Source organism: Perna viridis, chromosome 7 (genome assembly GCF_037379345.1).
Source record: "Perna viridis isolate PV_CMFRI_1.1 ecotype Kerala chromosome 7, ASM3737934v1, whole genome shotgun sequence".
NCBI lineage: Eukaryota > Metazoa > Mollusca > Bivalvia > Mytilida > Mytilidae > Perna > Perna viridis.
In genome coordinates, this window is record NC_142451.1 from 26546589 (window position 1) to 26562122 (window position 15534).

Here is a 15534-nt window from a genome sequence, read left to right on the forward strand (position 1 = left end):
GACGGAAAATCACAAACTGATTTTATTTTTATAAAATTCTGGAAATGGAAACTCATGAGTATTTACAAAACTTGATCCCTGGTATGATTCAGGAACGACACTCCTATAAGAATCGCCAGATTCAAAATGTTATTGGAATACGCACAAAACTTTTATTCAGATTATTTTGTCTTTTGCCGTCCACGAATAAGTCTTGGAATTTAGTACCACACGTCATGAAATCCTCGACTTCTCTTTGTATGTTTAAAACTTAATTTCGTCGTCATAATGTAAAGTGCCCTTCGTATTACTCCGGCTGTATAATAGGTCAAGTGCTACATGAAAGATTAAGACACTGGTGCCGTTCTTTAAAACAACACTTGTTTTGTTGTAATTTACTGGGGTATTCTTATTGTATGTGTGGTGCAGTCGAATCTAATGAGCATTATTTATAAACAATGAACTCTTACCCTACCGGTGCACCTGGTCCACGCTCCCAGTTATTAGTGGAGTCCGAGTTGCTCATTTGATTTTGTTACTTTGTTTGATTTTAGTTACTTTATGTTCTTTGTTGTGCATGTGTGTTTTCCATGTCTGGTCTTTGTCCCTGGATTACATTCTTTTGATTACCACTATAACCTTGGTTCCCTTGATTACTCTTACTCAAATTGTAATTTATATAATGATTTGAGAAATAAAACTATCAATCTAATTGATGTTCCTGTTATATATAAGATTTGTATTAGTAATTATTTCGCGCACACAATTTAGACGATTATCAGAACAGGGAAAATTTTCTCACTGTCCTTCAGTGTATATTCAAAAACAAAAGATACACAAATTAGACTTATATGAAATATGAAACATGTAATATTCTTTCTGCTTGTTTGTTTGTTTGTTTGTCTTTGTTTTTTGTTGTTGTTTTTGTTTGTGTTCTTCATTTATATATCGTTTTGTTATTTTATTATTAGCAGTATGTATATTATCTTTATTTATAACTTCTTTTCTTACCCGATTTCAATTTTATGATTGAAAGTTTTGTTCATAACATTGTCTAATTCTATCTTACAAAAAACATTCATCACCTTTTTTTTCACAGTATATTACAGAAATCCATAACTTATAGAGCATTGTACAAGTAAACTAAGTCAGCATAACATCCTATTGATTTTTGTCGTACTTTGTATATTGTAAATTATTTTTTCAAAATGTGTGTTATTTTTCAATAAAATATGAAACGCTAAATGTGTTTGTGTTTCAAACGAATGTGACATTGTTTGTTTTAAAAAAAAAAACCATGTCTATTGAAATGAAGTTGAGATATGAAATCGGTGTTGCCAATATTCCGATATTGTTGTAAGAAATATTTCATGCTTTATCAAATGTTTCCTGCCGAGAGATTGAAATGATGATGATGAAATCAAATCTACAAAGAAAACCAACCGGAATCCAGAGGACTTTTTTTTAAAAATTTAAACATATTTTTTTCATCTATAAGAGATCCATTGTCTACTTGAAAGAAATGCACAATTTAATACAATTGCTTTGTTTGTGTTACAATTGTGCATTTGTACTTTCAGAATTATGCATTTTAATAGATGTTTAAACAGGAGTTCATTTTCGAAATTTAAAAAAAATGACAAATGAAAAAATAAAAGGATAAAACTAACGTGCCTGCCTTTGATTTCTTGTTGCCCTTGTTGAGAAATTGTCATTTCCAACGTTCTACTGTCATTTTCTATGATTGGATTGACCTTTATGGGCTTTCTATTCCAATAAGGTAACCGACACAATATTCTGTTTTTCTATTCATCAATTCATTTTCCTATTTTGCATAATACCATTCAAAACTGTAAAGTCCACAACAACAGGTTCGGGGATTTCTGTTTTCAGTTCACAAACATCAATGTATTGAAGAAAAAATCTTATAGAAGATGGTAGTAATTCAACATGTTGTAAAATCACATTTGGAATAGAGGTAACTGTTATAAGAGAGCCAACGTAGACGATTTCAACTTGAAACCGGTCTTTTAGCATAGCAGTGGCTCCCCGTAAAACATCTTGAATCTTGGTTACCTGCCAAGAGTCAGGAGCTTGTAGTTTCAACTCAATAAGGCACATTTTCGCTACAGCAGCCGCTGAAAACATATATATATAATATATTTGTCTTACAACATACGTTTATGGAAAGGAAATGCATACAAATTGTTTTGACTTATGATGTATAATTTCTGACATGAGGCAGCAAGTAAAATTTTAGTGTAGAAAAAAAGCTTTTAATTCGACTCATGTAACTTAGGCGACTTACATGTACCATGATTTTAACTAAGTGACAGTTCACAATTATAGTAGTTGAATAAAGATTTTTAGATTTTACATTTAATTTTACTTTCTTTATCCCTGTTTCCTGTTGCTAATTGTTGACCATCATCTTCTAGTAAAACTGTTTTGGCTCCTAATCTTGTCAAAATTATGAACAAAAAGTTTCGAATTTGTTATACTTATACTTAACAATTTTACATCAAATTAAAGAGGCCAGCATTAATTTTTTAAATGATTTAACATCCATTGTAATTATGTGTAAATAGACAATGTATTTATTATAATTTTATACATTTCTACAGGCAAATTTGTTAGACCATTTACATGATGCAGAGGCTAAGTTAGCATTGTAATGTAAGAAATATTGATAAAGTTAGTTAGTTTTTTTTACATTATCTTTAACCCTTTTAATCTACACAAAAAATTGCAGCATATGCTTTTCATATGTTTTGAAATCACCCAAAAACATATGTTTAAGAATAACAAAGTAATTCATGAAAAAAATAAAATGATGATATATGATATTACTATGATTTCAATAGATATTCACATACACGAAGAGGATGGTTTCCATATGATCTTCGAAAACATGATTTCGTATGTTTTTTTTTTAAACACAAAAAACATACATTTACCATATTGGTCCTAAACATTGTTTGCATTTGTTTCAAAACGTGTGAAAACATATGATGCAATTTTTCCTGTCTAAATGATTCGTTAGTACAGAACATTACAGAAACACAGACCTTCATCTTTTTATTGATAATGAGTAAATATTTTGACATTAATCTAACATAGGAATGAAGATGTTGATTTTTCCATTGTTAAGTACACTACTATCTATTCATAACAGACTCCTAAATAAAGGGCTAAAAGGAAATGTGTCGGAAAAAGTCTCTTATCAGATTGTGTTTTCAAATATCAGTCCTTGGTTGAAAAACACTTACTTTCTTCTATAAAATAAGTAATTATTGTTTTTTAAAATCATTTCTATGCTGATATGACCATCGATTTACCCATTGAATACTGTAGCATACAAATGATTTTTAAACATCGCCGGTATATTCACGCCGCAATGGTAAGAAGGAGGTTTGGCGTGCTGTAAAACCTAGACTTAACCCACCATTTCGCTTTAAATGCCTGTACCAAGTCAGGCTAATTGTGGTACCAGCTGGTCGGGCGGTATAATGTCTTTTTTGTCAAATTTGCCTTGGACTTGACTTTATTATGGAACGGAAATAGTGTTAGGTAGTTTTACCCTTATTTTTCAAACATAAGCAAAACAGTGAAGTCATTGTGCAGTAACATCACTGGGACATGTAGTTACTTTATGAAATTTCAATTTCTGCATATCTTACCGAGACATTTTCTGTGTTCTACATTCTTCACAAGGCACATTTTTCAAGGACAACACGACTGATGATTTATACGGAAAAAAATATCAGTTCACTCCTTAGACGTAGCATAGTACAACCTCGGTTTTAAGTGGGGTTTGTATGGTTTGTGTATAAAAATATTTTAGTTTTCAGTGTTTCTGTCTGTCACGATTACTCTTATTTGACCATCATTATTACTATTATTATGTATTGGCGTCATGGCCGTACCCAGTGGTATCGATATTTCTATACTTCCTCACCGAAATTACTGCGTGAAGTGAATGAAGACAAATAAATAAATGTTATTACTTGCTTACCTGCTTTAGGTGCCCTAGACTGTTGAACATATTTGTCAAGATCATGCATTTTTATTTTGAAATTTAACTTTCTTATCTTAATGATAAGTTTGGCTGACAAAAATAGTTAGAAGTCATTAAATGTTAAAATAAACCTTTCCTAATGAGCATAAACACGACAAAGTGTATAAACCTTCTTTGAACTCATGTTTTTATTCATTGCTTGAATGTCCAATTTGTATTTAAATAAAAGGATTTATATTGCTTTAATATGTCTTTTGGTGACACAGATCGAACGCATTTGTTCGACATAAGTAGATATTCCTATAGTATCATATATTGCTGTTTCTTAATAATACACAACTCAGTGTGCATGGTATCCTACAGCATACAAATTCAAGTTTCATATGTTGCTATTACCTTCCGTGACGTTATATATTAATATAACCTTTAAACTTGTCAAGTAGTCTGCACCCTTTACATTTTCAAATGTCTGTGTCAATAATTGTGTTTCCCCCACTCGGTTTTTCAGTATGTCATGATATGTTCTTCCCCAATCGTGTTTTTCAACTGTTATAGTTATGATCGTACACTCAGTTTTTCTGAAGCCAAAAAAAATATGGATAAAGAGTAATCAAGGGAACCAAGATTTTAGCGGAAATCAAACGAATGTAATGCAGGGACATAGACAAGAAAAGGAAAACGGAAACACACAACAAAGGACATAAAATAACCATCATAATACATACATGGTAACAAAAGTATATGACCAACTCAGACTCCACAATGGGGAGCATGAACCAGGTGCATCGGTAGGGTAAACACATGAATCTATACTTTACGTTATTCTTACTTCTGTGAAAATTCAATGGACAAATACAACATTTTAAACGTCAAAACCACCAGAAATTATAAAACAATATCAGTATTTATAGATCATTCATACCACACAAAATTATCAGTAAATACGACATAACATGTAACATTTTTTGGGGCGTTTGTGACAAAGCAGTGAACCATTTATAACTGCCAATGCCGTTTGTCTTTAATTTTCTCACATATCATATTTTTAAATGAAGTCTGGATGATATATTAGATTCAAACATACTTTCTTTTTTAATTTAGTACACAAACCTTAGAATTTTCAGCTTTTACGGGATCCACAATTTTATTTGCTTGTTTGACATCACAACTAGCCATTTCCAACATCTTGATTTGGATCTGCACGGCTTCCATATACTCTGGTATTGGTAATATGTTTGATGCCAAACCAAGAATTGATCCTTTTACTTTATCCCACCAATTCTGGAGGCGATCTTGAACAAACACACGAACTCTTTCGTCATGAGCAAGCTTGTTTCGTACTTCTTGTATTGTATTCCACCACATGTCATCAGCCGGGTTTAGCTTATAACAGTTTTGAATAAAAGTATGCATAAGTGTCATATCAAATTTGTCTATATAACAAGCTGGGTTTACATTCAATCCACACATACAGTATTGTATTGCTTTGAATTGTTTGATATAATGTCCCGGAACAACATTATCAGACAAAGTATAGTTTTAGCAGCTGTTCCTTGTTCAGAGCTTTCTCTCGATTTAACTGGATTACATTACAATTCACTCTACAACATCTGGTTTGGTTGATCCAGAGATAATATATATCATGTTCATGCTGTTCAAAAGGTTTTACTATGGAATTCATGTAATTTGGAAGAATGTTTAAAGCTGCATTAGCTGCCAAATTTGTTCAGTTTTGATTCTACCGAAATTTGCGGATTCAATGAAATAAGTTTGTGTTAATGCAATTGAAGCAATAAATGTTGATAATACCTATAGAATATTGTAAAAAAACAGCGTTTTTTAAGAGACGATCGATATCTCTGATCTAGTTATATTTCGCCGAAGATTGCCAAGAGGACATTCACCTGGGTTAAAAATATTTTAACCTTGGTGAAAAAATTAACAATAATGGATACACAGGTAAGCACGTGTCTTGTTTTCATTTCATTTCATCTATTTCTGGATTAGTTGTCAATTACATAATGACCACATTTGTGCCACATAATATCACAATACGTAAATTTCAAAGGAATCCTTGCGTTATGTTCGAACTTTTTCTTTTACGGCTTGAGTCTGTCGGTCTTCCTTGCCGACGAATAACTACTTTCGCTTTGCATTCAAATTTGTCATTAAAGAAGCGACCTTTACAACACATGCGCGAATTAAGGTCACCAGAATTCACATGCATTCGAATTTATTTGTCTTGCAAGACAATAAATATATAGACACCTATTTCATGTATTTTAATGAATTTTATTGTAGATATCAAATGAAATTATACAGGAAAGTAAAATTTAATAGAAAATAATTCAATGTTAAGGCATATTTCAACAAAAAAAATATACAAAAATAACAGCCAATACAGCTTTAATTTAGTAAATACCTTTGCTACATTGTGTGAGGTTTCATATGACAATAGTATAAATCGGAGAAATGTTCCTGCATTCATTTCTTTGACCTGTATCAAAACAAAAGTAGTTACAAGGATAATTCTATTGAAATGCATAAACATATATACAAAAAAAGACCATAACGGAAATAAAATAATACATACAAAGTAACAAAAGCAAATGAGCAACTCGGACTCCACTAAGAAGTGAGGGCATGGACCAGGTGCACCGGTAGGGTAAGCGTCCTCTGTTTTTCTAGAAACACTCATAAAAAGTCATATCTGGAATAGACGAAAGAGGAAAGAAAAACTATGACACGTTGAACAAATCAGTTTTCATGGCGCAAATGGATACACCGTGGCGATCCATGAGTTCTTGATGACATCCATAAAACTTCTTTAGTGATGACTTCAATCTTGTAGCAACATAATTCTGTTAAAGATAATACGTCATCTATATAGCGGAAACTACGATTAAAGAAAAAGTACATCAAACATGATTTTATGTATAAATGTATGTATCTAATTTGTCATAGCTTTCATTTGTGTCATTGGTGTCCTAACATCTTTTGGCGTTCCAATCTTCAACTGCTTTTTTGACAATGAAATATTTTGTAGTGTCTATAAGGCCTTGAATTTTATGATAATAAGTTTTCCGTGATAGATATGTAGTAAGTCGTTAATCGGAATTGGACATTTTTATTTTAACCCGTAAGGAAACCTGAAATCTGACAATTTCTGTAGTGCCAACTTGTGAGATATCCTAGTATTGGTGGCAAGAACACAGTGTACGAGATGAGCCTCTATGTCATTGTATATTGAATTGTGTGAAACAATAAATGACCAAATTAAGTTAGATTATTCAAAAATTGAAATAATCTTTATTATTCTTGTAATATAAAAAAAGTAGAATTCTCATTACATTTCGATGAAACATTTTCCTGCAAATCATCTCCCTTTGGGAAGATTTAAAAAAAAATAATATTTGTAATTTTACCACACAATGTATGCCAAAAGTTATTTTAAAGTAATTTAAAGACATTATTTTCACATTATTTTAAACTCTAAATTCTCAATAAAAAATCATTCTTCTGTATGATTTTGCAAGACGAAAGAAAAGAATGTTCCTCGTAACGAGTGTGCTCTACCTGAGTGAGTTTTGTCAGATGACAAACCAAGATCTGTTGTTCACTCAAGAAACTCAAATTTCCTCTACCGTGTCAAGGGAAGCCAGATCTCAAGAATTGTGAGTTTAACAAACTAATGAGTTAAACACATAATTTGTTCTTATATTTACATTTATATTACTATTATTAAAAATACATTATATTACTTTCATTTAAACAAACAAAAAACAATTTCACTAATGAGTAATTACATTGTAGCTTTAAGTTAATACAACTAAAAAAGTATGTTATTATCTTCATTTTATTTTAATTAAAGCCTTTTCATTCCATTTTTATGTGAGAGTTGCATTCATATTGAAATGTACATAAACGGCCTGTATGAATTTCGCAATGATGTGAAAACATGTGACATTTGATTGCATTTTTTTTTCTCTTTTTTCTAAGTTCTTGCTCCTGACCTTTCATTAGGTTTCATATAAATAACCACCTTCTTGATATCATGAAGTCCAGTTCCATAGAACATGTGTGCAACATTCTTTGATTTATATTTCATATTTTTTCAGATCGTTAATATTACACTGTAGATTATGCATTATAGGAACTATGGGACTTTTGATTGTTTCAGCAATTGTAGGCCACACCCACATGTACATATAACCACAGAGGCTTATTAGCCTCAACTAAACTGTTTAGTTTTATATTTCTTGCGTTATCATGCGACATTATGCATCTACAACATTAATGCAGAACATCCGCTACAGATTTTGAATACATATCTCATAATACTTATACAAGTTACATCATAACAAAAAAAAAGACGGCCAGACACATTGTTTTCGGTGAAAACGAGAGTGTGAACGTCTTTTATTTGGCTGTACGACTAGTTTAAATCAGGGTCTGTTCGATTGGTAAAAGTCGTTCTCGTTCTCTTTCTGCCAAAAAGACGTTAAACCATCACATTAAATGGTCAGAAATTCGATATAGTTATACCTAAATTTGCAAAGTGAGGATATGTAAAGATGTAGGGTGTCCGTACTTCCGTCAGTCCATACTATCTTCCTTCCTTATGCTATATAGGGGATGCTTCTCGCATCTCTCATATCTTCAATTATTTCTAAAATGCTTAAAACATATTTTGGTTTCTCTTCCGACTATAAATAGACGTACTAAAGATTTAGAAAATTAATTGCAAATTAATTTAAAAAGATAATACTATTATTGACAGGCACGAGTTAACCCAGTTTCTTCTCTCTATAAATCCTTTTATTGTGGAAAACCATAAATCTGTGCTATCCTCTTTTGGTCTCTCTACCAAGGACGATGATTGTGATTTACCGTCTATGTACTGGATTCCCAAACTTCACAAGAATCCATACAAACAACGTTTCATAGTTGGATCTGCAAAATGTACTACAAAACCTCTTTCAAAACTTTTAACTTCTATACTCACAACTGTCAAAGAGGGTCTACAGTCCTACCACAATACTTGTTACTCCCGTAGTGGTATAAATTCAATGTGGATCCTGAAAAATTCGAAAGATCTTTTGGAGACACTCAGTTCAAGACTATTATCTGAATATAATAGCATCAAAACCTATGATTTTTCAACACTGTATACTTCTATTCCCTATACTCAGTTAAAATCCCGACTTAAAAACATTATACATCGTTGTTTTTCCAAAAAAGATGGTACACCTAGATACAAATATATGGTTCTTGGTAGAGATTCCTCATACTTTGTAAGAAATTATTCCAAATAATCTTCCAAATATACATAGGAAGATGTTTACAAAATGCTGGAATTTTTAATCGACAACATATTTGTCCAGTGTGGTGGACGTGTCTTTCAACAAACGGTCGGCATTCCAATGGGAACAAATTGTGCTCCTTTACTTGCTGACCGATTCATTCACTCTTATGAGGCTGACTTTACAGCTGATCTGATCAAAAAGAAAGAATATCGTTCGGCTAGATCCTTCAATCTCAGTTTCCGCTATATAAATGACATATTATCTTTAAACAATCCTAATTTCGGGGATTTGATACATCGCATCTACCCAAAAGAACTTGAGATAAAGGATACTACAGACACTGTGAAGTCAGCCTCATATCTTGACCTACACTTAGAAATCGATGGTAAAGGAAAACTATTGACCAAACTTTACGATAAACGTGATGACTTTTCATTCAGAATTGTCAACTTTCCTTTCATCTGTGGCAACATCCCCTCGGTTGCTGGGTATGGAGTGTTCATATCACAACTCATACGTTATGCCAGAGCTTGCCGAAACTACGCAGACTTTTTGTATTGCGCTAGAACTCTAACAGATAGGCTTCTGGAGCAGGGTTATGTTGCTAGAAGATTGAAGTCATCACTACAGAAGTTTTATGGTCGTTATCATGAACTCATGGATCGTTATGGTGTATCCATCAGCACCATGAAAACTGATTTATTCAACGGGTCATAGTTTTCCTTTCGTCGTTTGTTTACCCCGGACTTGACTTTTTATGAGCAACTCGGCGGGTGTTTCTAGAAAAGCAGAGGACGCTTACCCTACAGGTAATGTTCTTTGTTATGTATGTCTGTTTTCCATGTCTTGTCTTTGTCCCTGGATTACATTCTTTTGATTACCGCTATAACCTTGGTTCCCTTGATTACTCTATCATCCCCATGAAAACTTTTCTTCCTCTTAACGCTTTTCATACAAAATTTATCCAGACCATAACTTTTTTGTCTTTTGACCTAGATTTTTAATATTTGGTATATTGGTATATCCTCCCAAGGCAGAGTGTCGCCTACCAAATGACCTTTAACCTCAAGGTCAAATAACATACAAATTTTGGCAAAATATGATACACAATTTTGTTTGTGCCATTACTTTTTGGTCTTTTTATTTAGATATCTGACCTGTTTGACATTTAAGTACAACACATCAAGTTAGAGTGAAATGTTCTAGATTGGATGACTTTTTACCTTGGTCTTTGACTCCAAGGTCAAATGACATACAAAGTTTTGGCCAAATATCATACAAAAGTTTGTCCGGGCCATAATTTTCATTTGTCTTTTTACTTAGACATCCGATATGTGGTATGGGGTTATGTTTTCTCTTGGCGAGGCGCCTCGCACTAGATTGGTTGACATTTGAACTTGACCTTTGATCTCATGGTCAAAGTTATCCCGAGCAAGTCCGGGTCTCAAAAGAATAGGCCTGCAGCTTCGCTAAGCTTGTCGTAAAAGACGACTAAATAGTGCTCAGAAACCTTGCCGGGGGCTAGGCGCTCTGCCCACAGAGGAACTGGGATGTGTGCCCCAGGTTGTGGAATGGAGTACCCCTGGTGTGTTACATGCTGGGGTTGTCAGGTATAATACGGAAAACCTGACCGGAAACTATAGTTGTGCACCGTGTTGGGAAAGTTGTCACGTTCCTTGCACGTTAAAGATCCCTGCTGTAGTATTCGATAGGATTAGGAACCTTTGCGCTCCGCCACAGGAGGCTAAATTGCCCGACCTTACCCATCCCTCCCTTTTTCTAGTGGCAATCAAAATTTTTCGACCCTATTATCCTTGTGTCCCATCCCTGTTTTTTTCATTTCATCATTTCATGTTCATTTTATCATCCTTTTCATGTTCATCGTCTGAATATAGCTGAAATATTGCTGATCGGACGGACGTTAAACCCCAACAATTAATCAATCAATCATGCTCAAATAACATATCAACTTTTGACTTGATGAGTGTTAATGATACTAAATACTGAAATGCACATCTTCTAATCAAAATGTCCTAGGATTACAATCTTTTGATTTCCGCTAGAATCTTGGTTCTCGTGATTACTCTTGTAAACATGAACATGTAGGTTCTCGTTTACAGAATATTTCAAAATGTTTTATAATTTTGTAGTTTAAACAAAATGTCACAATACTGTGACTTACCCAACATGGATTTTTTTTGCCAGAAATTTAGATAAGAACAATTGAAAATCAACATTTATAATATATTATAGAAACCTTATAAATGGATAACTAGAAGCTTAAGAGAGCCTGAATCGTTCACCTCGTTTACCATTTGCTTATTTGAAAAAAAATGGCAGTGAGACAGGCTAAGTTAAAATTAACTGAATAGTCAAATGCAGGAAATGCTTTTAATAGCATTTTATGACCTGAACCAGAATTTTGTTGAAGGCAACACTTTTTGAATTATTTTTTAAAAAACTCTTCTGGTTTTAGAGAAGATTTTCAAAATTGCACATGTACATGTGGAAAAATTAAGAATTGTTTCAGGAGCCATAACTCCTACATTAGTAGACGAATCGTTTTGAAAATGTCGGTATTGGTCAATCCAATCTTATAATGCTGAACTATATAACCCTCCAAACAAGGGCAACAACCTTTGAGTTGTTTGCAACAAATTGCCTTCTGACCCCTTTGTTCTATTTTAAGTAACAGGGGTTATGTTTTTGTCATGGATCAAGAATCCCAACATTTATTTTGTGTGGAATATCATACAGAACGATTGTTTTTGAGGAGAATATATTCAAAGTTGTACATACGAGAAATGCCAAAAAATCTTGTATAGGGGTTATAACGCTTACATCAGTTGTAAATATCGTTTTCAGAATTTCGGCATAGGTTTTCTCTTAATATTATTCCCTGCCAGAATTTTGCACAAGGCAACGGTTTTTTTTAGTTATTTAAATAACAAAATGCCTTTAGACATGTTCTATCTCTAATAACGGCGGCTATGTTTTTTTTTCACGGATCATAAATCCCAACGGACATTTTGTGCACAAATATCTGGAGGAGGAGAATTTTTGGAAAAATTGTCGATGACGAAGGACGCCATGTGATGGCATAAGCTTACTTGGCCATTGGCAAGGATAGCTAAAAATAACAAATGCTTGTTTACTGGCCTATTACCCTACATCTATTACTTGTAGCTGTCTAGAAACTATGTGAGAACCAAACATGGGTAACCTAAAATTATACTTTAATTATCGTCAACGAGTTTACATGATCTTTCTACTTATTATTGCCCATACAAGAGATCAGAAGTTACATTTATACAGTCAATGAAATGTAAAATATAGGTTGCAGACTTCGTCTGGATGCTGTTTCAATATCCTTGATGCATCCGTATACGACTTCAGTTATATAATCCTGCCTTTTATTCAACTATATTCAACTATGTTGGAACACAGACATAAACATGTAGGTAGATTTATAACCGAAATACTTTTATAAGGACCTAGTTAAATCAGGTATAGAAAAGATTGCAACAAAAATGAAATTTAAAAAAGATTTTTGAAAATGATTTTTATAGACATTAGAAAAGATTGCAACAAAATAAAATTTAAAAAAAAGATTTTTGAACAAGTCAACAATGACAACAGACAACTACAACGAACAGAAAGTGATGGCAATAGCTCACACTGACCTTCGTCCCAGATGAGCTTAAATATACGATGGGAAAACCAACCTTTTCTCACTAAATTCTGTTATTCAGAATGTTAGTTTAAAACGCCAGACTTTGATTAATTTAAGTTTTAATTAATCTAAATTAAATATCATCGTATTTGAACAAAATGTAAACTTGACCTGTAACTTGTTCTTGTGAACTTATCATGTCATTATCTGCAAGCGTTTAGGAAAAAGTCCTTAGAACAATTATTTCTGTAAATGTTGCTAAGTTCAAGGCCGGTCATTTCGGTAAAATCATCGAAGCGAAGCCAAACACAAATTTGTATTGTAACTTATCACGTTAATTTATAATAAACATCATGTCAATATCTGCAAATGTTCAGAAAAAAATTTCAGGAAAACGGTTATTTCTGTGAATTTTGATAAGTACAAAGCACGTAATTTCGGTAAAAATTATCGAAAAGTAAATTTGACTTTTAACTTATCATGGTGAACTTATTAACAAAAAAATATTTCAATATCTGCAAGTGTTTAAAATGAAGTCCGGAAAACTTAAAATGGACTGATGGACAGACGGTCAGACGGACGGGTCAAACACATTATACCCTGCGCAACTGCATTGCGTGGGGTATAATTATTTAAGCTCAGAGTTATTCTCCTTTGAAATTAAGAGAACACATATTCCATTACAGATGTAAAAGATAAGTACTGCTACTGGAGTTACCCACAATCAGGTGGTAAGGGGCAAGTGATTCTTTACATTTACGACATACTGTGCGGTGAAATATTGCATGAAATCAGTCATTAACTTAAGCCAAAATTTTTACCATAAGGTCAAAGGTCATGTTTAAAAGTCACACACCTTGGTACATGACACTCAACCTTGGCGTGAAATACCCGCATAAAAATGTCAGATATCTAAGTAAAAAGGCAAAAAAGTATGGCACAGGCAAAACTTTGGGTGGTATTTTGCCAAAATGTGTATCTTATTGGACCATGAGGTTGACAGGTTAAGGTGAAATGTCATCTATTCTGGTACGCAACACTCCACCCTGAGAGGATATACCACTATACTAAATATTAGAAGTCTAGATCAAAAGGCAAAAAACGTTATGGTATGGACAAATTTTGTATGAATGGCGTCAAACTTTGGTATGTTATTTGAACAGGAGGTCAAAAGTCAAGTTCAAATGTCAACCACCCTAGTATGTGATGCCTTTCCTTCAGGTTTTATAATCCAATACCAAATATCAGATGTCTAAGTGAAAAGACAAAACAATTATAGCCAAGACAAAATTTTGTATGGTATTTGGCCAAAATTTTGTATGTCATTTGACCTTGGAGTCAAAGGTCAAGGTCAAAAGTTATCCTATCTTGAACATTACACTCTACTTAATGTGATTCACTTACATACCAAAAATCAGATATCTTGGTAAAAAGACAAAACACAATATGGCCAAGACAAAGTTTTTTTTATGGTATGTTGCCAAATTTTATGTTATTTGTCCTCGGGTCCAAAGGTCAAGGTCACAGGTCACCTACCTAAAACATTACTCCCTGCCTTGGTGTGATATACTTTTATGCCAAAGATCAGATATCTAAGTAAAAAGACCGAAAAATAATAGTACAGACAAAATTATGTATCGTATTTTGCCAACATTTGTATGTTATTTGACCTTGAGGTTAAAGGTCAAGGTCAAAAGTCTCCCACTCTGATATGCAACAATCTACCATGAGAGGATATACCAAAATACCAAATATTAGAAGTCTAGGTCAAAAGACAAAAAAAGTTATGATCTGGACAAAGTTTGTATGAAAAACGTTCAGAAGAAGAAAAGTCCTTATAGGAGATGATTCTGGGTCCAGATGAGCAAAAAACTAAGATATGCTACATATTTTTATTTTTGATATGTCTCAGTGGAGAGCACCTTCTACACATCCATACATACATTTAATTAATATCTTCTTGCTCTTGTTAGCAAAACGGGTCTGAACATAGCCTATTTTTGTACATTTCAAATTGTCAAAAATTAAGAATTTTGGTTGCTATGATAACCAGATCTAAACCAATCAAATTGCTTTGTACTTTATTGTAAATTGTTTTTCCTAAGACATACTTCATTAATATAATTATGTAGTTTTACAAATTTCCGTCATTAGATATAAAAAAATACATTCAAATTGTGATGTTTTTTGTGTTTTAGGCCCAAAATTGGTCGTTGCTATGGTTACGGTGAAAACATTTTTCCTTTTTTTATATTAATTCTTGGTTTTTCCATTAATTCCTACATATTGCAAGTCAATTTGGTTCAAATGTCTGATATTGATAAATCACCCACTGCATAATTTTTAGGTGGACTGCTACTTAAATATTTGTTATCGAGACAGTTTGAGATTCATTTGAAACTGGTCGAGACTTCTTTCAGACTATTCAAGACTAATAAGACTGTACAAGACTCTTCAAGACAGGTTGAGACTGGTGAAAACTTGGTCGAGACAGGTCAAGACAAGATAAGACAAGTCGAGACACAGTCAGACTTGATTGGATATGGTGAGACTCAGTC

At 33.0% G+C, this 15534-nt stretch overlaps 1 protein-coding gene across 1 annotated transcript; it reads right to left on the reverse strand.

Annotated features, from left to right (window-relative positions):
• Positions 1-1982: 1982 nt before the first annotated feature.
• Positions 1983-6208, reverse strand: LOC148612041 (uncharacterized). The gene is made up of 2 exons (XM_088593148.1): positions 5108-6208; positions 1983-2117 (listed from the first exon to the last, which is right to left on the reverse strand). Exons 1-2 carry the CDS (start codon positions 5465-5467, stop codon positions 2106-2108), a joined length of 372 nt encoding a protein of 123 aa, XP_088449274.1. The 5' UTR covers positions 5468-6208; the 3' UTR covers positions 1983-2105.
• Between the last annotated feature and the right edge of the window lie 9326 nt (positions 6209-15534).